This window comes from Pantherophis guttatus, chromosome 14 (assembly GCF_059756535.1).
Source record: "Pantherophis guttatus breed Tessera chromosome 14, ASM5975653v1, whole genome shotgun sequence".
Classification (NCBI taxonomy): domain Eukaryota; kingdom Metazoa; phylum Chordata; class Lepidosauria; order Squamata; family Colubridae; genus Pantherophis; species Pantherophis guttatus.
The window spans coordinates 20,750,798-20,772,985 of NC_142076.1; the positions used below are offsets into that span (position 1 = coordinate 20,750,798).

At 45.8% G+C, this 22,188-nt stretch overlaps 1 protein-coding gene across 3 annotated transcripts in view; it reads left to right on the forward strand.

Annotated features, from left to right (window-relative positions):
- MAD1L1 (mitotic arrest deficient 1 like 1) overlaps positions 1 to 22,188 on the forward strand; it is a 350,909-nt gene that overhangs the window by 298,523 nt on the left and 30,198 nt on the right. Inside the window, exon 18 of one of the 3 annotated variants that reach the window (XM_087878666.1) lies at positions 9,722 to 10,127. The exons of the other annotated variants lie outside the window; for them this stretch is intronic. Within the exon in view, the coding sequence (XP_087734792.1) occupies positions 9,722 to 9,831 (110 nt within the window). The 3' untranslated portion in view covers positions 9,832 to 10,127. Of the gene's footprint in view, positions 1 to 9,721; positions 10,128 to 22,188 lie in introns of those variants that run through there. 3 annotated transcript variants of the gene reach the window in all.

Genomic DNA, 22,188 nt, shown 5'->3' on the forward strand with positions numbered 1-22,188 from the left:
ACTCCACTCTCTTCTAGCACTGATGATGTTACCCAGTTGGGTCTTGGAACGTCTGCAAGAAAGCAACCAAGCTCAGAGAGCACCAAGGGCTGCCCAATTCAACCCTGAGCTACAGATATTCTCTCCCATTGGTCTAGCAGCCACCCGTCTTAAATTCAAGGAGACAACATGTAGGTGGTCTACGTGAAGCCAGAACCTTGCTGGAGCTGTCCAAAGAATGATTTTCCCTGCCCCTGTTTCAATCTCCATCCCCTCGTGCAGTGCTGAGGCACCGCTGGCTCGCGGTGATGCATAGCTCATTAGCCTGGACTCTACGGTTGATTGAGATTCATTAATCAAGGGGAGATCTGAACTGTCCAGCTCTGTTATGTGTCACCGAAAGCAGATTTATTTGCTAAATGCAGGGCTCCAGCCAAGGACGGGAATCTTCCGCACCAGCTGGAACGGTTCCCTTTTCCCCCTCTTCCGAATGAGATGAATCGCCACAGAAAATGAGATGCCAAGATATAGCTCCTTTGTCACCGTACGTAGATCGATGGATGGAATCCGGGGAGGGTAGGAAAGGATTAGGCGAGATCGACTTGTCGTATCGATGGAAGCTGAATTCCCCGCCTTCCCCACCCCTCCTTGGAGTAATAGCTCTGCAAAGACTAGCAACCAGCCAGCTGCTGAGTCCGATGGGGGTCAGCCCCAAAGCTACAGCAGGACGCTGTCAGATTTTGCGTTCCTCTTTGCCAGGCTCCCTCTCTCCTTCCCTCCGTCTCTCACGTCAGCATGGTGGCACTGATTGACTTGCTCTGTGATTGCCTTGCCTAGGAGAAGGGGCTGGGGTCTAGTGGGAGGGGGGGAATCCTTTCTAAAGCTATTTATATGCTTCCTGGGGGGTGGGGGTTTCCCCTCCCTCCCTGTTCTGCTTTTCTTCTCCACTTTCTCCTTCTCTTAACACAAAACAGGACTCTTGAAATCAGACCAATGGCTTTTCTTCAATAAAAAGGTTGGAAGGGACCTTGGAGGTCTTCTAGTCCACCCCCTTGCTCAAGCAAGAGACCCTATGACCGTGATGGTGAACCTGTGGCACGCGTGCCACAGGTGGCACGCGTAGCCATATCAGTGGGCACCCCAGCTCAGCTCCAACGTGCATGCCAGCTGATTTTCGGGCCTTCTGGGCCCACCAGAAGTAGGGAAACAGGCTGTTTCCTGCCTCCAGAGGGCCTGGGGTGGATGGGGAAGGCCCGTTTTTCTTTCTCACCTGGATCCAGATCCTCTCTATGCATCTGGGGAGGGCAAAAACAGTCTTCCCCACCCACTCGGAGATCCTCCGGAGGCCTGAAATGGCATAAAATTATGGGTGTGGGCACACACATGCGCGAATCTCCCCCGCCCCCCCTTCCTGGCACGCGATGGCAAAAAGGTTAGCCATCACTGCCCTATGATATCAATCCGGACAATGGCTGTCTAACCTCTTCTTCAAAACCCCATGATTTGGACGCTCGTGATCTCTGAATTAAGTTACGGCAAAAGCAGGTGAATGCATTCTTCTTTCGCTTGCTTTCGTGCTTTATTGCACCTTTCACTTCATTGTTGTAAACTGCCTTGAGTCACGAGGAGGAGGAAGCCACCCACCCAGCCAACCGTCTCCATAAAAGAAATGAATCCATGCGTCTTTTCTCTGGTGGCAGCAGATGGGAAGAGCAAACTCTACATAACCCATTCCTGGCACGAAGCAGAGAAGAAGGTGAGGAACTGAAGCTTAGATGTCGCTCAGAGGAAGAGGCTCAAGTGTGTCACCAAGTCAGTTCCTTCCTAACTGATTGAGGACACGAAGTTCTGAAGAGCCCTTACGTGTAGTACTAGTGTTCAGCTGCTCCTGCTTTCAGAAGAGGGGATCGTAATGAGCTCTCAGCCAGGCTGAACTTTGCAATTCCAGATCGCTCTTAAGTGGCAGGCCTTCTGCAGCCAACCGTAGCTGGCTCCCCACCTGACATGGGAAGCTAAGCGGCTATTTTGCTCTCTGTTCTGTGCTTAATGTCTGTCTCCCTGGAGCAGGGGCGTCCAACCTTGGCAACTTTTAAGACCTGTGGACTTCAACTCCCAGAATTCCTTCAGCGATGCTTAATATGTCCACCAAAGCTGCTTTGCTTTGAACTGTTGGGTTAGGCCCATCTCAACCCAAAAAGTGAGATTCTCATTGTGAATAATTCACTCTTGTTGCAATGGAAAAGATTGAGTTACAAAATCTTGAAACATAGATATGGCCCTCATTTATGATCTATATTCTGACCTAGGCTTCCTGAGTCAGTAAAACACACGAGTAGTCCCAAAGATGGGTCAGATGTGGGTTGTGTCATGGGGGTCTTGTGATGGGTCAGGTGTGGGTCACGTCAAGTGGGGGTCTTGTGATGGGTCAGGTGTGGGTTGTGTCAAGTGGGGATCTTGTGATGGGTCTGGTGTGTGTCATGTCAAGTGAGGGTCTTGTGATGGGTCAGGTGTGGGTCACGTCAAGTGAGGGTCTTGTGATGGGTCAGGTGTGAGTTGTGTCAAGTGGGGATCTTGTGATGGGTCGGTGTGGGTCACGTCAAGTGAGGGTCTTGTGATGGGTCAGGTGTGGGTTGTGTCAAGTGAGGGTCTTGTGATAGGTTGGATGTAGGTCACGTCAAGTGGGGGTCTTGTGATGGGAGGCCACATCAACTGAGGGTCATCGAGAGGTGAAGTGCTGGTTGGGAGGCTTACGTGGGTTGGTTGAGGGCCGGTTCCATCACTGGTTAGCTGTGCAGTTGATTTGAATTGTGTGGGGTTCGTAGGCTGCTTGTTGGTCGATGTGCCTGTTGACGGAATGGCTTGTGGCATATTAACTTTCCTCCTCACTGACCTTTCGGCGTTCTTGAGAAACGTTTTCCTTTTAATTTTGCAAACGGCGGAGGTGGGAGCCAGCAACTTTCGGCAATCTCTCTTGCAAATTCCCGGGAAAGGGCCATTAAGCATGTGTCACCGGCCTTATTAATTCCATCGTTGTGTTGTTTATTAGGCAGGAAAGTGTGGGAAACCCACCTCTGGATTTTCTAACAAGTCAGCTAATGAAATGTAAATGGTGTAATTGGTCTTGTTCTGGAAGAATTTATTCTTCACCTGTGACCTACCTGATTGCAGTTTGACAACACGAAGGAGCACACAACTCTTCATTAATGACAACAGAACCCTTCAAATTAACGGGCTGGGATGCCCAGGTGCCGGGTTGTGGGAACGATAGGTCACATTGGAGCTCTACCGTGATTGGCTCCGGTCTAACCGCGGTCTAACTCTTTAATTACAGCCATTTCAGTTCAGAAAAGTTGGGGAGAGGAAGCGCTCAGTGCTGAAGCTGCCTGATGTCACCAACCATAGATAAGATAAATATGGGGTTGAGTTGAGAAGAAGGTCTGTTCAGAATGCTGGTAGCACTGCCCGCTCTTAACTCCGTGAAGATGAGGAGGCACGGTAGCATCATAAAGTTGCCCGTATGGCATTGCTTGTGTCATATTCAGACTTTGCAGGAAAAATAGACAGCGGATGATAATGCTTTCTGCACCCATGTGTAGGATGTCGTCTGCAGAATTTTATCAGAGTTTGTGGCAGAAAATCAAATCCAGAAAGCACCCAGAGGCAAATTGAGCAAGATTCATTAACTTCTTTATATACATAATAACACATGAAGATAAATGTACAATACCAATAGCTGATTCTTCCAGCGTGATAGAGAGGAGAGGTTGCTATCAGTTCCAGCAGTTCAGAGCAGACTAGACTAGTTCAGACTTGTTTGCAACTTCAGAGCCTCAGAGCTTAATACCTAAGCCACGCCCAGACTCCTTGCTTAAGTTTCTGTTTCTAAACAGCTCTCATTGGCTGACCCAGTTGCTATGCCTATTCATTGGCTGACCTTGTTACCGTGCCTTCCCAGTCGTGAATATTCTGACAGATTTTTTTCTTCTCTGGTTCTCCAAGTTTCTCTTTTGCTTGTTTTGCAGTTCTTCTGTCTGCTTCTAGGAACTCTTTCTACCAGGGGTGAAATCCAGAAGGTTCTGGCAGGTTCTGGAGAACCGGTAGCGGAAATTTTGAGTAGTTCGGAGAACTGGAAAATAACACCTCTGGCTGGGCCCAGAGCTGGGTTGGAATGGGGATTTTGCAGTATCCTTCCCCTGGAGTGGGGTGGGAATGGAGATTTTGATATATCCTTCCCCTGTCACGCCCACCAAGCCACACCAAGCCACGCCCACAGAACCGCTAGTAAAAAAAATTTGAATTTCACCACTGCTTTCTACCCTAGCTTTGAAAGTTCTCCAGATGCAAAAATATTGGTTCTTCTGACTCAAAGCTACAACCTGCATCTATGACAGGGGCATCCCATCCTTGGCAACTTTGAGACTTGTAGAAGACTTGCTCTTCCCCATGTTGGCTGGGGAATTCTGGGAGTTGAAGTCCACAAGTTCTCATGGTTGGACACCCCTGTTCTGATTTCATCTTCACAGCATTATCGCATCCGCTTGATAAATCTAGTCTCTTGGGCTCTTGTAACTTTGAAATGCATCTGATTAAATGTGCGGTGTAGCATCTCAACATCCTTTCTCAGCCTGGTTGCCTTCAGCCGTCCTAGACTTCTGCTCTCATAATTCTCCAGCCATCAGAGATTATGAAGAGTCGGAGGTTATCTCATACACGAGGACACCAGAGGTTGGGGAAATCTACCTTATCGAAAGAACGTAGGTTTCTCCAGGACTTGTAGACACACCTCACATGTGTGTCTCTTTGGAGGAAAAGTGGGCACGTGTGAGCTTTAGACCCACTCCCCAAAAATGTGGACAATCCACACACTTCTTCAAAACACTCTCTTCCTTGGAGCTTCTCTTCAGATGGGCGGTTCGGGTTGGTGGCCCTTCTTGACAAGCACGCAACGTGTCAAATTCAGGCACCGTAAATTGTGGGGTTTGGGGTTTTTTTACAATTATCCCCCTGATGGTTGCCTGAGCAGGTTCTTATATGTTTGAGTATCTGGAAGAGCGATGGCTGTTGCGGGAGGAAGAATCGGAGGTGCTGATTTTATAAGTGGCACTTGATGAAAAACCTGCGGCGTCGCATGAATTCATGCGCAGACGCTGAGCCACTTCAGCCGGCTCAAGAAATTTACTTCGCCACAACCCGCCACAACCCGCACAACGATTAGGAAGAAGCGGTGCGGTGCTGAAAAATTGGAGCCAGGAGGTTCTCTCTCTCTCTCTCTCTCTCTCTCTCTCTCTCTCTCTCTCTCTCTCTCTCTCTCTCTCTCTCTCTCTCTCTCTCTCTCTCTCTCTCTCTCTCTCTCTCTCTTCTCTCTCTCTCTCTCTCTCTCTCTCTCCCTCTCCCTCTCTCCCCCTCCCTCCCTCCCTCTCTGTCTCTCTCTCTCCCCCCCCTCTCTCTCTGTGGTTGCCAAGTCGCTAGCATTTTATTTCCTGAAGCTGCTAGGTAGAGGCAGATATTTCTCTCTCTGGGCACGTTGAGAATTTATCTGCTGAAAAAAAACTCCACACTGGCAACGGGAAGGGCATCCAGCCAGTAAACACTCGGCTCCATTCGTTTGCCCAGACTCCATCCTGCAAGGGATTCTGGGGTCGTTAAATGAGAATGATGATGATGATATATATTCATCACAGACCAATGATTACTTAATGGTTGTAAGTCAAGGAGTACCTATGTTTACCTCGTGTCTTCTGCCCCGAAAAGCAGAAACCTGGTGCTTCTATCTATTACGTAAGGGAAATTTAAGCAGAGGTGAACTACTTACAAACTGACTCAGCTTGTAAAGGCCCAATCTGTGTATGTTTGCTCTGAAGCACATCTTACTATATTTAGTTCACGCTTTTCACCACGGAAGCGTGCATCACACACAGTGGAGGAGAGGATCAGCACGATAAATAATGAGCAATGCAGCCAGAAGTGCTAAACGGTTCTCGATGTCGAGATGTTTCTGGGTGCTTTGGACAGCTGGGATGTCACTGAGCTGTGGCCTCTACATTGGTCAACGGGGAGAAGAAAACGAAATCTCTCGTTCTCTCACACCCTCCCCTTGTGCCTCCCCTGGCCTTTAGTGCAATTTCCATCCGTGTAGTTAAGAGAACGAAAGAAGGATGAGTCACACCCTGTGAGTCAAGAGGAAGAACACATCAAAAGATATTCCTAATTCTTGCCCTAGGGTTTCGGCTAATTCTAGGATTTTGCTAGCTGAATGGAGCCGGAAGATCTGGTGGGACTTCTGGAAGCTCGTAAACTTATCTCCTTTCAGTAGACGGGAATCTCTGCAATTCAGGGTTGAATTGTAGGGTCTTTGGTGTTCTCTGAGCTTGGTTTCATGATGGAACTAGAGAACATCATCAACGCTAGAAGGAAGTGAGGTTGTGGACAGGAGAAAGGAGCAGGGAAGGAGGAAAGAGAGGAGGAAGAAGAGGAGGAGGAGGAACTGTGAGGTCCTTGGTGCTCTCTGAGCTTCCTTGTTTTCTTACAGATGTTTCATGACCCAACTAGGTAACATCATCAATACTAGAAGGAAGGGGGTTTGTGGAGAGGAGAAAGGAGGAGGGGAAGAGGAAGGAGAGGAGGAGGAAAAGGAAGAGGAGGAACTGTGAGGTCCTTGGTGCTCTCTGAGCTTGCTTGTTTTCTTGCAGATGTTTCATGACCCAACTAGCTAACATCATCAATGCTAGAAGGAAATGGGGTTTGTGGACAGGAGAAAGGAGGAGGGAAGGAGGAAGGAGCAGGGAGGAAGGAGGAGCACAATGACCACAAGAATGATTCTGGGGTTCTTCCTCCTCTCCATGCAATAATAAAATTTGTTCCAGATTTCATAATACTCTGATTCGCTCTTATCCTTGAGTTCCAGCGTCAACCTTTCCATTTCCGCACAAGTTAAGATTTTAGCTAATACTTCTCCATCTATGGGCATCTCTTTATTTTTCCATAAGAATGCTGGGATAAAGGAGTATTGATGAGTTGAACGTTGAGAAACTTTTATGTTAGTAAAAGTCTGTGATAGATTGGGATGAACTGGGCATCGATGTAACATTCACAGACGAAAGAACCTACATGTTTGAAATGTGATAAATAACCTAAATATGTATAGCGATAAGAAATTGTATTTGTTGCAAGGTAAAAATCGATGAAAATGTCTAAACCGGAGAAGACAAATCATGTCCAATGTTCTTAAATTTGTATTATTAACAAAAAGCTTTTTTTTAAAAAAAAACCACCAATGATTCTGGGGTGTTTTTCTTGGGTTCTGAAGCTTGACACTTGCCAGTCTAATCTCTGGTGCTTTTTTTTTTTAGTTTTTAATTTGGCTACGTCTTTGACACGTCTATTGTTTGTATACTTTTTTTTTTCTTTTGCTACACACCGACCAGAGACACTTCTAGTGAGATTAGCAGCCGTATAAATTCAATAAATAAATTGGGGTCTTCCTGCCCAGCTTTCTTACAGGACCTCCAGCCGGCTTCCAATCGAGATGCTCTGCTTTGCGCCATCCGAAATGAGCCACTCTGGTCTCGGAAGGGCCTTTCGATGCCCTACTCCACGCTGCCCCTCTGGCCGGAAGTAGTAAAACACCATTGCTTGGCGTGACTTCTCCTCCTGCATTTTGCAGAGATTAAAACTCCATCTGCGGCCATTGGAAAGTCTGCTGTGATGGAATAGCAGGCAATGGGGCCTGAGAGGGTCATTAATAGAAGAGAATTTATGTTCAGAGTGTTGAGTTTTACTAAAGGGAACTAGCTCTAAAGGCCGATTCCTTTCCTTCTGCAATTTTTGCGTAAAAGGCTATCTGGGGAGGAGCTGCTTCTATTTAACAATCGTCCGTGTTCAGGGTGGAATATTTTGATCTGTGCTCTGGCATCCTGGCAGGGGTGAAAGCGTCCTCTCCAGGATTCTGAACTACCCTACCTGCCTTGTGCTTTGAAGCTACTGTGATTAAGCTGGAGAAAGTAACCAGGGCTGATGTTGAACATTTAATTAAAGTTAAGGTTGGGGCAGGTGTCTTGCAGCTACATTTCAGGGAGGTTGACTGGTTGTGTGGAAAAGGCCCATGCTTAGCTCGGAGGGGTCAGCTCTTAATTGTAGGCCAATATTTAGATAGAATAACAAGAGTTGGAAGGGACCTTGGAGGTCTTCTAGTCCAACCCCCTGCTTAGACAGGAAACCCTACACCACTTCAGACAAATTATAATCTAATCTCTTCTTAAAAGCTTCCAGTGTTGGAGCATTCACAACTTCTGGAGGCAAGTTGTTCCACTGATTCATTGTTCTCACTGTCAGGAAATTTCTCCTTAGTTCTAGGTTGCTTCTCTCCTTGATTAGTTTCCCCCCTTTGCTTCTTCTCCTGCCTTCAGGTGCTTTGGAGAATAGCTTGACTCCCTCTTCTTTGGGGCAGTCCCTGAGATATTGGAACACTGTTATCATGTCTCCCCTAGTCCTTCTCTTCGTTAGATTAGACCTACCCAATTCCTGCATCCCTTCTTGATGTGTTTTTAGCCTCCAGTCCCCTCATCATCTTCGTTGCTCTTCTCTGCACTCTTTCCAGAGTCTCCACGTCTTTTTTACATCGTGACGACCAAAACTGGATGCCGTATTCCAAGTGTGGCCTGGCCAAGGCCTTATAAAGTGGCATTAACACTTCATGTGATCTCGAAGTGTTTGTTTCCGAGGAAATATTACTAGCCTTGATGGTCCAACTTTTGTGTTACTGAAAATAAATCCTCTTCCTGTTAACCTGTCCAGAATCTAGAGTCCCTCAGTGGTTTTACATGATCACAGCACCAAGACAGAGAGAGGGGGATATTTGTCGCAGACCATGGATACTTGCTGAGGTGGTCAGATTCCTTGAATTCTCTTTTGTAGTCCATAAATAGTGAATTATGGTGCAAAATTTCCGCTACCGGTTCTCCAGAACCTGTCAGAACCAGTCCAGGGGTGAGATCCAGCAAGTTCTGACAGGTTCTGGAGAACCGGTAGCGGAAATTTTGAGTAGTTCGGAGAACCGGCAAATACCATCTCTGGCTGGCCCCAGAGTGGAGTGGGAATGGAGATTTTGCAATATCCTTCCTCCAGGAGTGAGGAGGGAATGGGGATTTTGCAGTATCCTTCCCCTGCCACGCCCACCAAGCCACGCCCACAGAACCAGTAGTAAAAAAAAAATTGGATTTCACCCCTGGGTCAAAGACAGTCCTTCTCTTGGGTAGCTTGGCATCCTTCCTCCTAATCTTTCAAGTAGTTGTTAAGACAAAGTTGTTTCTAGAGATGGTTAGATCTTGACTGTAAATGCTCTTACGTGATTTTAGGACGAACAGGTTGATGTTTTATTTTTGATGGGGGCTGTTGCTGGGTAGGACTTTTTTAAATTTTGGTCATTCGTCTGTGTTTTAATTCCTGTTAGTCGTGGGCGTTGGGGTGGTAGAAATGGATGTAATAAATAAATAAGCAGAAGGAGAAGAATTAAACGCTGCCTCAGGACAGTGCCAATTTGACAGCAAAACTCCAGTAATGACTTCAATCCGGCCCTTTGGGGAAGGGAATCTTTTATTTTTTTTAATTAAAACAAATATCAGATGTTAACGCAATCAATTAAAAAGAGCAATCCAAACAGAAATGGGCTCTCTCTCACTCTCTCTTTTTGCTGTTTTCTTTTCTTTTCTTTTTTTTTTTACTCTTCCATAATTAATTCAGGCAGGAAACTTTTGTTTGTGCAAAACATTTGCTAAATTGATCACGAGTCGCCGAGAAGTCAAAGAGGCCTTTAAAACACCCAGAGAAGCAGAATTTCAGCTTCAAAACCAATAAACTTTGGCAGCCTTGCGTAAGATCTGCAACATCTGAACAAATAACACATATTTTCCTTCGTCAACCATCAGCAGCTCCTTGTCTTACCCATGTGTAGCTACATCGCTGTGGATGAGATCTGCTGGTTCATTTTTCCTCTGTCTTATATTCTAGCTCAGTGTTTCTTCAACCTTTTGCTCCCCACTTTTAAAAAAAAATAATTAAAAAATAACACTGGCGTATTGATTTATTGATATGTGTAAAAATAGCAGTTAAACTCATGGGACCCTAACATCAATAAAATGTGTTTCATGAAAGAAGAACCTATATTTTTTAGCAAGTAAAAAAAATAATAATAATGAGAAGAGTGGCATTGGTTCGCTTTTTGGAAATATCTTCAATACCTGAGAAATTTTATTTCACGGCCCCTAAGAATGGGGAGACCACGTTAGAAAAAAGTCCGTTCCATTTGATTTGCGTGAAGATCCACCTTGCAAAAGTGACTTTGGGTGGCTAAGAGAATTTAAAATATCAATACTATGACCCAGGGGTGAATTTACTTACATTCTCTACCGGTTGAGAAGTATGTGCGCGTCGCGTGCGCCATCACAAAGGGTCAAAAATGGGCTACTTCCTGGTTAAAACCAGGAAGTAACAATGTCCGGGTGGATGGGCGGAGCCTCACGCTGCCACCGCTACCAGTTCACCAAACCAGGCGCCACTGGGAGTACCGGCTCGCGCGAGCTGGACAGAACCAACAGGATTTCACCACCGCTATGACCATAAGGTGGTCCTTGACTTACGACGGTTCGTTTCCAGACCATTCAAAGTTACAACATCACTGAAAAATTAAGTTTACTTTAGGAAGTAGCCCAGTTGTAGTGTAACTAAGAGGTGAAGTTGGTGTCTATTAATGGGAAAGTTCTGAGCTTTCTCCTTGGTAAGCCAGGAAGCATTGATTGTCAAAAGGATGAGTAAGAATATTGAACTGCTCAGCTGTTTCACCTCTCTGGGTTGTTTGTTCAGTTCCAATCTTAGACTTCAAGCAGTTGCTCCCAGTTAGCATCCTCCAGTACATTTCTTTATTAATTAATCCTATCTTTATTCACACCGTGCTCTCTTAGCTGCAGACAGCAGGTAATAAGCACAGATCAAGCAGGCGGAGATGATAAATTATCTATTGAATAATTAACAAATTAGCCCCAACAGATGGAACCAAAGCTCAGATTTGTTTAGAGCATGAAGCACGTTGTTCCTACCTCTCCGGCCACAGTGTGATATTTTTTTCTTCGAAGAGTGACATCTTGAAGAGCTTTCCTGGGTTCCTTCATCCCTGGTTTACATTTGTGGACAAAGTCCCTTGTTAGGCGTCTTAACTACCTTGGAGTTCCAGACATGGACCTGGTGAGATGGAGAATGCAGAAGATTTTGGTTCGAGAAGAAGACACAGCCGGGGTTTAATCCAGCAGGTTCTGGAGAACCAGTAGCGGAAATTTTGAGCAGTTTGGAGAAATACCATCTCTGGCTGGCCCCAGAGTGGGGTGGGAATGGAGATTTTGCAGTACCCTTCCCCTGCCACGCCCACCAAGCGACACCATGCCCACAGAACCGGTAGTAAAAAAAATTGGATTTCACCATTGGACACGGCCATCCACCAGTAGTGGGAAATATCATGGCATCAGCGATGGATGGAAACCTTCCATGTATGAGCTTTGCAGGTGGCACCTGTCCGATATGATCCATCACCAAAGAAAAATAGACCCCTTTTCTTCTCCAACACAACTGTTTCGGGCTTTTCACCTTTAGCAGAATCGCAACACAGAAGCAATTTAAATAAATATGAGGTTCTACTGCCATCGTGTGCAGTAGGGTAGCTCAAGAGCTACATTATTTATTACGACTTGATTTCCCCGGCCCTTCCCTCGCCACTGCCCGTGTCTCCATTTTTCACGAACCTACAAGGTCATCAATAATGTGGGGAAATTAATAATGTATCTTCAGCTCCACATCGTAGCTCTATTTACCGCATCCATAATATATTCAAATAACACATGAATTGACACACAGTTTAAAAAGTGAAATTGATGGGATGCTCCATTGATTCTTCGGTGCTTTTTCAAAAGGCGGCCATTTGACCTGTGGGTGAGAGCTGTCGTGCCACATCTCCCGTTTTTAGGGCTGTACGGAGTCCCGATTGGCTACCGCACTGCTTAAAAATGACCTCAATTCGGAACCGTAAATGGCATTGTTGAGTGAGTGGGAAAAGGCCAGCCGAAGAATAGATGTGGATCTTTGTTGAGGTGGCACCCACAATTGCTGGCGGAGACACACTACATAAAACACTGTTTCTTTCCACTTTACTTGGGTCAGTTGTTTGTAGAGTCACCATGAGTAACGCACTTCCTTACCGCTCAACTACCGATAAGATATTTGATCGACATCTGGAAGGAGATGCTAGACTCTCCAACTATAACTCTCCAACATCTTATCTAGATCCGTTCCAGTCGGGTTTCAGGTCTGGGCACAGCACAGAAACGGCATTGGTCGCGTTGGTTGATGATCTCTGGAGGGCTCGGGACAGGGGTTGTTCCTCTGTTCTGGTCCTGTTAGACCTCTCAGCGGCTTTTGATACCATCGACCATGGTATCATGCTGCACCGGCTGGAAGAGTTGGGGGTGGGAGGCACCGTGTTGCGGTGGTTCTCCTCCTTTCTCTCCGACCGGTTGCAGTTTGTGTTGGCAGGGGGGCAGAGGTCGACCTCGAGGCCTCTCATTTGTGGAGTGCCGCAGGGATCGGTCCTCTCGCCCCTTCTGTTCAACATTTATGTGAAGCCGCTGAGTGAGATCATCCGTGGCTTTGGGGTGAGATACCACCAGTACGCTGATGACACCCAGCTGTACATCTCCACCCCAGGCCACCCCAACGATGCCCTTGAAGTGATGTCCCAGTGCCTGGAGGCTGTACGGGTCTGGATGGGGAGGAACAGGCTCAAGCTCAACCCTTCCAAGACTGAGTGGCTGTGGCTCCCGGCATCCCGATATAGTCAGTTGACTCCATCACTGACTATTGGGGGCGAGTCATTGGCCCCCACAGAGAGGGCTCGCAATCTGGGAGTCCTCCTGGATATGCAGCTGTCCTTGGAGGAACATCTGACGGCTGTAACCAGGGGGACCTTTTGTCAGGTTCGCCTGATTCGCCAGTTGCGGCCCTTTCTTGATCGGGATTCCCTGTGCACAGTCACTCACGCCCTCGTCACCTCTCGCCTTGACTATTGCAACGCTCTCTACATGGGGCTCCCCTTGAGGAGCACCCGGAGGCTCCAGCTGGTCCAGAACGCAGCAGCGCGGGTAGTGACGGGAGCAGCATGGCGCTCCCATGTAACACCGCTCCTGCGCGAGCTGCACTGGCTCCCAGTTGTCTTCCGGGTGCGCTTCAAGGTGTTGGTTATCACCTTTAAAGCGCTCCATGGCATAGGGCCTAGCTATCTCCGAGACCGCCTGCTGCTACCAACGACCTCCCATCGACCCGTGCGCTCCCACAGAGAGGGCCTCCTCGGGGTGCCATCAGCCAGACAATGTAGGCTGGTGACCCCCAGGGGGAGAGCCTTCTCTGTGGGGGCACCTACCCTCTGGAATCAGCTCCCCCCAGAGATAAGGAGAATCCAAGACCTCGGTGCCTTCCGTCGCGCCCTTAAAACCCATTTATTTAAACAAGCCGGGCTGGCTTAAGATGAAATTTTTAACTGTTTTTAAATGTTTTAAACGTTTTTAATTGGTAAATGAGTTTTAATTGGGCCAAATTTATATATCTTTTAATTGTTTTTAATATTTGTTCTGCATGTTTTTTTAATCTGGCTGTACACCGCCCTGAGTCCTTAGGGAGAAGGGCGGTATAGAAATCCAATATAAAATAAATAAAATAAATAAATAACATATATGGACTTCAACTCCCAGGATTCCCCAGTTGGTAGGTAGATAGGTAGGTAGGTAGGTGAGTGGAAGGAAGGAAGATGACAGATGATGGATGGATGGATGGATGATAGATGGTTGGGTGGGTGGGTGGGTGGGTGGGTAGATGGATGAATAGATAGATGATGGATGGATGGATGGATGGATGGATGGATGGATGGAAAATGATAGAGAGACAGACAGACAGACAGAGATGGATGGATGGATGGATGGATGGATGGATGGATGGATGGATGGACATATAGAGATGAGAGAGAGAAAGAGTTCCCCTCCTCTGCAGATCACCTTGATTATCTGCAAATGGTCCTGTTAAATTCATTCCTTAACACAGTACAGTTTAACAATGCTATTTTGAGAAGTGAAAATATAGGCAAATTAAAACTCCTGGCTTTCCCTTGCTGTTTATACGAATAAAATTTGCTGTAAAGCAGTGGTGAAATCCACTTACCTTCACTATCAGTTCGGGAATGGTAGCGCGCGCACGCCTCTTCTGCACATGTGCAGAGGGACAAAAACGGGACATAACAAAGTCCTGGCAGGTGGGCGGAGCCTCCCGCCACCGGTGCTACCAGTTCACGCGGCCGGATTTCACCGCTGCTGTAAAGCGAATAAAATTATAAATACAGGAAGATTCTCCTTCTCTAGAATCTTCTTGCAGCTAATTTAAGAATGGGGAACTTGGTTTTTCGACTGTTGCTGAACTGAAGTCCCCAACATCCCTCACTGGCCTGGCCAGCGTGATGGACCTGGAGTAGTTGTAGTTCAACAAACTCCGGAGAGCCGCCATCTCAACAATTATGTATATAATTCTGCCCTCTCCCATCCTAGTTGTCCAACTACTCCTTCTCCCCTTTCCTCGGAAGTCACATTCCACCTTGCCAGCGTGATGTTCGGCTGCCCTCTTCACCTGCCTTCCTCCGTTTGCTCCCCTGCTCAGAAAGAGTCCGCCGTGTGCCAGCCGGTTTCACGAAGCGCTGGAGGTGAGCTTGAGCGATTTCGAACCGGATGCCACTGTCAACACCAGCTTGTCGGTGACTGATATGGTCCAGAGTCTGCCAGGGTACGGAGTGGATAAGTGTGCCTGACGCTTTGTGATAGAGCTGGTAATTACATTTCTCCATGAGTGATATTAATAGTGAAAGGAGATGTCAGCTCGCTGCACGAGAATCGGTCGGACAAGAGGCTGCGGAGAGCGATGGAGCCATTTATTAACCTGATGAATTATAGAAAAACGGGCTTTTCTTTACGACGCCAAAGGCTTCCTTAATCACGAGCATCCAAGTCCTTTCTGAAGACACATTATCCCAACCCTCTCTTCCGCCATCCTGGAGAAGGACCAAGGAGACAACTCTGCAATCTGTCTTCCTGGAACGGAGGGCACTCTGCATCTCTTGAGAAGGAGGTGGAACATGGTCAGTTGGTTCCTGATGATGTTGGGAATGATGTGTTCGTTGAATTGTGTCTGACTCTTGGTGAGTCTATTGTCCAGGTCTCTCCACCTCTTCCAATCTTGCAGTGCTTCTTTGAGTTTTCCTCCAGCTGGTGTCATCTGTGCAGCTACCGTCTTCTTCGATGGCCTGGTTTCCCTTTACCGCTAACACTTCCCAACATAATTGCTTTCTCCGGTGAAATTGCCCACGTGACACGGCCAAAATAAGTGTTAGACTCAATCTTGTGATTCTTTTTCCTACCTTATTGCCACGAATGAAAATAACAAATATTCCAGCTTCGTGATGGATAAATGCCAAGCGTGAAGTGAACTATCGCACAAATTGTTACTTGAGCCCTGGCTTTCTACTCAAATCGCATCAGGATGTTTGATAGTACTAATTCCCCCAATCTCTATCCTAATGGAGGATGTTATCTTGATGGATTATGGTGGTAGGGTTTTTTTTGGTGTTTTTTTGTTTTGTTTTGATTTTTGCTTGGTGGTTAAAAAAACGACTTTGAGTTACATCAGTCTGCTGCTTGAATACAAGTCTCGGTCTTTGCTTGATCGTCTCTGGTATTATCTACATAGTACCCTGTTTTCTCAAAAATAAGACATCCCCTGATAATAAGCCTAATCGGGCTTTTGAGTGCATGCGCTAAAATAAGCCTCCCCCCAAAAATATTTAAATGCAGAGCTGGAAATCAGGTAAGACGGCAAGAGGAGCCCTGTCTTGTTCCACACGCCCCAAAATAATAAGACCTCCCCTAAAATAAGGCCAAGCACTTATTTCAGGGTTCAAAAAAATATAAGACAAGGTCTTATTTTCGGGGAAACACGGTAGTAAAACTTTCATTCCTTTAACCGAGTGTAACAGTATATCTCAGGGCAGTAATTTTTCAACCAAGGTATCCCAAATGGGCTGACTTACAGAACGCATCTAAAATCTGGAACCCATGACTTCCATGGGTTGAAATTTGGCAAAGTTCTACCATTGTTGAAGGTATTGAAGAATCTGGTAAAGAAATATCTCTGAAAAGATGACCCAACTGGTTACGTATTTTTCTGGTTCCTTCTAATTATACTCCTAAAAAGCAACATTTGGGATGTTTGAAATGGATCTGTTATCTGGTAGTTTCCTTCCTACCTTCCTTTCACAATGTTCCTCTTGTTCATTTCCCCTCTTCTGCAGTTTTAACCTTCATACTCAGGTATCTCATCATCCTTGTTCTTGGTGAGATGCAACTGTCCTCCTCGGTGAGAATAGCAATCCTTCTGTCCTCCCCATTTTTGTCACCTACTTTTTGATGAAAGTTTAGTTTAGTTTATTCATACTTATGTATTGTTGTTGTAGAAGACTCATTGCCTTCTTGGCTTTCTCTGCCCGGTGGCACCATTTTTCCTGGGTCTCCTTCAAAGCCGTGATCCACAAAGTCTTTGGAGACCAGAAAGGAAAACAGTAGAGATGATGTGAAATTAGTAGAAGTTCTCCAGAACCAGAATGATCTTATTATTTCGTAAATGCAACAGTTCACAGGGAAGCTTATTAGATGCTGTCCTCCAAACCATCTCCTTAACCATTGTTCGTCTCTTGCCGTTCTTTCCTTCCTTCAAAACAATTCAGAAATATACCAGGTGGAAGTAAACACCTGAGGCTGTGATATGTTATGGTGCTCCGTTAATTGACTTCTAAATCAGAGTGTCACTGGGGTAGCTTTAAATTCCCTGTTCAGTGTGCTTGACAAAATGCAAGTTGCCCTGATCTCTTTCAGATGCTATTTCTTGGGAGGCTGGCAGGATCTAGCCAGGCCCTAGTTTTTTCTAACCAGTGGTGACGAGTGACCACGCTTTGGCCATGAAGCTTTTGAGGTCTTCGGTAATAATCAAAGAAGATGTTCTCCATGGACCATCGTGTTGGTGCCTCTCTAATAGACCTGCTTTCTTGATATCTGGACCTCCTTAGGTAGACTCAAAAAGCTCAAACTGCCCAAGGAGCTGCTGATCCAGTTCTACAGAGGAATTATTGAGTCTGTCATCTGCACCTCCATAACTGTCTGGTTTGGTTCTGCAACCCAACAAGACAGACAGAGACTTCAGAGGATCATTAGAACTGCAGAAAAAACCATGGCTACCAACCTGCCTTCCACGGAGGACCTGTATACTGCACGAGTCAAAAAGAGGGCTGTGAAAATATCTACAGACCCCTCACATCCTGGACATAAACTGTTTCAACTCCTACTCTCAAAATGACGCTATAGAGCACTGCACACCAGAACAACTAGACACAAGGACAGTTTTTTCCCAAACGCCATCACTCTGCTAAACAAATAATTCCCTCAACACTGTCAAACTATTGACAGTACCTTTGGGTGCCTTTGACCAATCATTGGGAGAGTGTGAGTTTTAGTCCAGCCTTAAGCATGAAAGCCATCTGGGTGACTTTGGGCTAATCCTGCTCTCTCAGCCCAATCAATTTCAAAGGGTTGTTCTTCTGGGGAAAATAGGAGGAGGAAGGTGGATATGTTTGCCACTTTGAATTATTTGTAAAAATAATAAAGGTGGGATATAAATAGAGGATGGATGGATGGATGGATGGATGGATGGATGGATGGATGGATGGATGGATGGAGAGAGGACAGATAGGTAGGTAGGTAGATAGATAGGTAGATAGATTAGGTAGGTAGGTAGATGATAGAGAGGGAAGAAGGGATAGATAGATAGATAGATAGATAGATAGATAGATAGATAGATAGATAGATAGATAGATAGATAGATAAATAGATCAGAGAAGCTCCAACTCTGTACAGCTTCCTAAACTCAATCATTTTTGGTGGGATGAGGTTTATTGGGTCAATCCAAACAACAGGCTAATTTGCAGCTCAGTGGTCTGCTGAACTTCAGACTGTCTACATTTTCGTTAAAGCTTCCCTCCTTTCTTTTCCTCCCCTCTCATAATCCGTGAGCTTCTGTGTGAATCTAAGAGCCATTTCCCCAGGGTCTTCCCCATCACGCCAGAAGGTGGCTGCTCCATGCCACAGTTCTAGAGAAGGGTTGGTTCACACGTGTTGGGTGAAAAGGGGGATAAAGCAACCCACATTGGAACAAATAGAAGGTAAAAATGACCTCCAGTTCAGTTTCCTGATTCAATTTATTGTTTGCTAACAAGGTGGCTAAATCCTTAAGTTGCTTTGTATTGATTTGGAGACTTGTCAATAAGTCAATTTGGAGGCTGTCTTCCTCAGATGGAGAAGTCAAGGATAGTCAGTTGTAAAGCAACGAGGTTTGTCTTGTCTTTTCAAAAAAAAAAAAAAAGATGACCATTTTCCCTTCTGAAGAATTCCTCTGCCTAGGGAAGTGAAGAATTTGCCAGTTCTCGCTGTAATCTTCAGGTGGTACAGATTGCCAGGAGCCCACAAAACAATGCAATGCCTCTGGATTTAAACCTGCTCTGAGAAAGTGTGGTTTTCAAACAAGGATCTCCGTCACAACTAAAAAGAGGCAGCTAAAACTTTCTAAGATTTCGACCATCCATTCCATCTTCTGATAGCGGTAAAAAGAAGTTATTTTTATCTGAAGACTTGGCTGAAGGTAGCGGGTGGAATTATAAGGTGTATCCAAGTTCCTATTTGGAGGGAGGCATATCAGAAGAGAAGGGAAGAGACCTTGGAGGTGGTCTAATCCAACTCCCTGCTCCAGCAAGAGACCCCACACAATTCTGGATGACTGGTTGCCCAATCCCTTCTCGAAAATCTCCAGTGATGGATCACCCACAATTTCTAAACCGTTCTACTGGTTTATTGTCTTTGCTGTCAGGAAATTTCTCCTTAGTTCTAGGTTGCTTCTCTCCTTGGTTAGTTTCCATCCGTTGCTTCTTGCTCTGCCTTCAGGTGCTTGGCCCCCTCTTCTTTGTGGCACCCCTTCAAATATTGGAACACTGCTATCATGTCACCCCTAGTCCTCCTTTTCTCTAGACTGGGTTTCATTTCCTTTTTAGAGGTTCAGCCCAAAACTTACCGGATCTTCGAAGAGCGTTGCTTCATGATGGGAGCGTGTAGTTTATCCCTCCTAAGGTTATTGAGTCCCCAAGGGAGGATGGAGTAGCTTGAGGGTACCTTTTCATCTTCCAAAAAGAGTTTGTGTCAACAACGCACGTCTTCAAGTTGTCAGGAATACTATAAATGCTACAGAAATCCGTATGTAGAGCAGAAATTTATGCCGGGTGATGCAAGATTCTTTGCCATCAACGTCAACATACAGATCCACCTTGGAAGCAGTCCACGATGGAGCTCGCTTAATTTGATAACTAGGTTAAGGATGTGATGTGAACATAACCGGTTGCTGCCCCTTGCATAGACGTGATGCTCTGTGCCTCAAATTGCTTTACATATATGCGCTGTTCTCTGTGTGAATGCCTTTTGCCAAATAGGTACAATTGTTGGGCACTTTCTTCAGCGCCCTGAAATAGTTCAGATCCAGAAACTTACCGGGAGTAGCTATATTTTCGTGAAAATCCTGTTGAGTCAATCTTTCAGTAAGTAAAGGTAAAGGTTCCCCTCGCACATATGTGCTAGTCCTTCCCGACTCTAGGGGGCGGTGCTCATCTCCCTTTCAAAGCTGAAGAGCCAGCGCTGTCCAAAGATGTCTCCGTGATCATGTGGCCGGCATGACTCAACGCCAAAGGTGCACGGAACGCTCTTACCTTCCCACCAAAGGTGGTCCCTATTTTTCTACTTGCATTTTTACGGGCTTTCGAACTGCTAGGTTGGCAGAAGCTGGGACAAGGAACAGGAGCTCACCCCATTACACGGCACTGGGGATTCGAACCGCTGAACTGCCGACCTTTCGATCGACAAGCTCACCGTCTTAGCCACTGAGCCACCACATTTTTAATCTTTCAGTAGGGAATCACAACTAATGGGAGCCAAGGGTTACTGGGTGCTCTTCACCCAGGAAGCTTCTGACAAGGGGTAACCCTTCCACTTAATTAAGTACGCTTACGTTCTGGGTCAGCCCCGATTTATCCTGCAGTTTAAAATTTGAGACAAAAACATTGTGCCATTTCATGAGGCAAGGAAATCAAAAGCACATGGAAAAGTGGTCTCTGAATTTTTGGTGCTTTCCAAAGATGATAGTCAAATGCATGTAATTGAAGCAGTGGTGTAATTCAATTTTTTTTACTACTGGTTCTGTGGGTGTGGCTTGGTGGACGTGGCAGGGGAAGGATACTGCAAAATCCCAATTCCCACCCCACTCCAGGGGAAGGATATTGCAAAATCCCCATTCCCTCCCCACACTGTGGCCAGCCAGAGGTGGTATTTGCCGGTTCTTCGAACTACTCAAAATTTCCACTACCGGTTCTCCAGAACCTGTCAGAACCTGCTGAATAGCGCCTCTGAATTGAAGGTGTGCAGAATGGTCCTTCTCTCACTCTCTGAAGCTTGTGAGCAAAAGATGGAGGCAGGAAACCATCTGGCTTTACAGCATGAATTTAAAGAAAATGGTCTTGGGTAGCTCAAGTAGACAGCATAGACACCAGACTGGAAAGAGCAGCAATAGCTGATGGACCTAGCAAGCAGCTGCTGAAGATCCCAGAACATGTTAGATGTTTGTGGGGAGGTGAACCTAACAGGAGCCATAAGGGGTAGAAGTGGAGGAACCTCTGGTCAGCAGACTAAAAGTTCTCAAGGTCTCTAGAATACCCTTGATTCCAGAGAACAGGACCCAAGCTTGTAGATCTTGGTCAAGGACACCTACCTTAAGTACTTAATTAAAGTCATTTAATTACAACGTGATGGGCCACTCTATTAAAAATAAACCCTCAAAGCAATTTACAATAAAGTAATTGCAAACATATTAAGAATATGGGAAGTACCATCAAATCTATGCGCCAAGTTACAATCGTGATTAGGTAGCTCGATCAGGGCAAGGAGAAAGACAGGCAAATATTTGCAAGAGTTAGCAAGTAAGTGGGTGAGTTATGCAACCTCAACGTTGAGTAGAGAACGTTGGGGAGAAATTCGCTTCATTAGATACCGATAACCTCGTGGTGGATGTGATAGGATCCAAATTCACTTGCCAATTGGACTCGGAACAAACCCAGTTAAGCTTGGAAGGAGGATTTCTTCCCTATTCATCCTCCAACGGGGAGCATTTACCGCATCAGTAAACGTAATTCTAAAGCTATGAGGAGATGGTGGCACTTCTGGTTTGGGAATTGAGCTAATAAAAGCTTTTGTGGAAAGGCTGTGTAGGACTTTGTTTAAATCAGAGCTAGTTTTCTCAGAATCCGGGGAAAACATGGTTAATCTTGTTATCGTATTGGGAAAAAAACTGGACTAAGCATCTTATCGGTGTCCTACTTTTGGTCCCTGCCTAGGAAACGAGCCAACATTTCTACTTAGATTTTGAGAAGAAATGTTGGGTTTTAACCTGTCTCCTTCTCTCACCCATAGTCGGAGAGGGAAGGGTTGTAAAATCAGGTGTGACTTACTTAAGAATCACCTTGTTTCGCCATGGAAATTCTGGCCGCGATTGTGGTCATACATCAAAGGCTACGTAAAGTTAGGAAAAAAAAAGATGGATCGTCATCAAACCATTTTGGTGACGGCCTTTAGGTGGTGGTTGGTATTTTTTTTTAAGATTCAGGGAGGCCTGAAGACTCAAATTCCATTTGAGTTCCTCCCCGTCTCGCTCTGATCTTTCTCTATTGTTTTTGTCCATTGAAGTCAATGGCCCGGTAAATAGAAGTCTCTTCGCAGACCTAAAATATGGGAAGCCCATCCGGATGTATATTTTCACTGACTCTTTTACAGCCTTGAATAAAAGCATTCCTGTCTCTGGTCATTTCAAATACTAAACGAGATTTTGGAGAAGTTTCTCCTCCATCTTTGTGGCCTGGAGCGATTAATCCCATGGTGCCATACACGCACCCACAAAAAAAAAATAAAGAGAGAGAGAGTTGATCCAGCTGAACGGTTTATC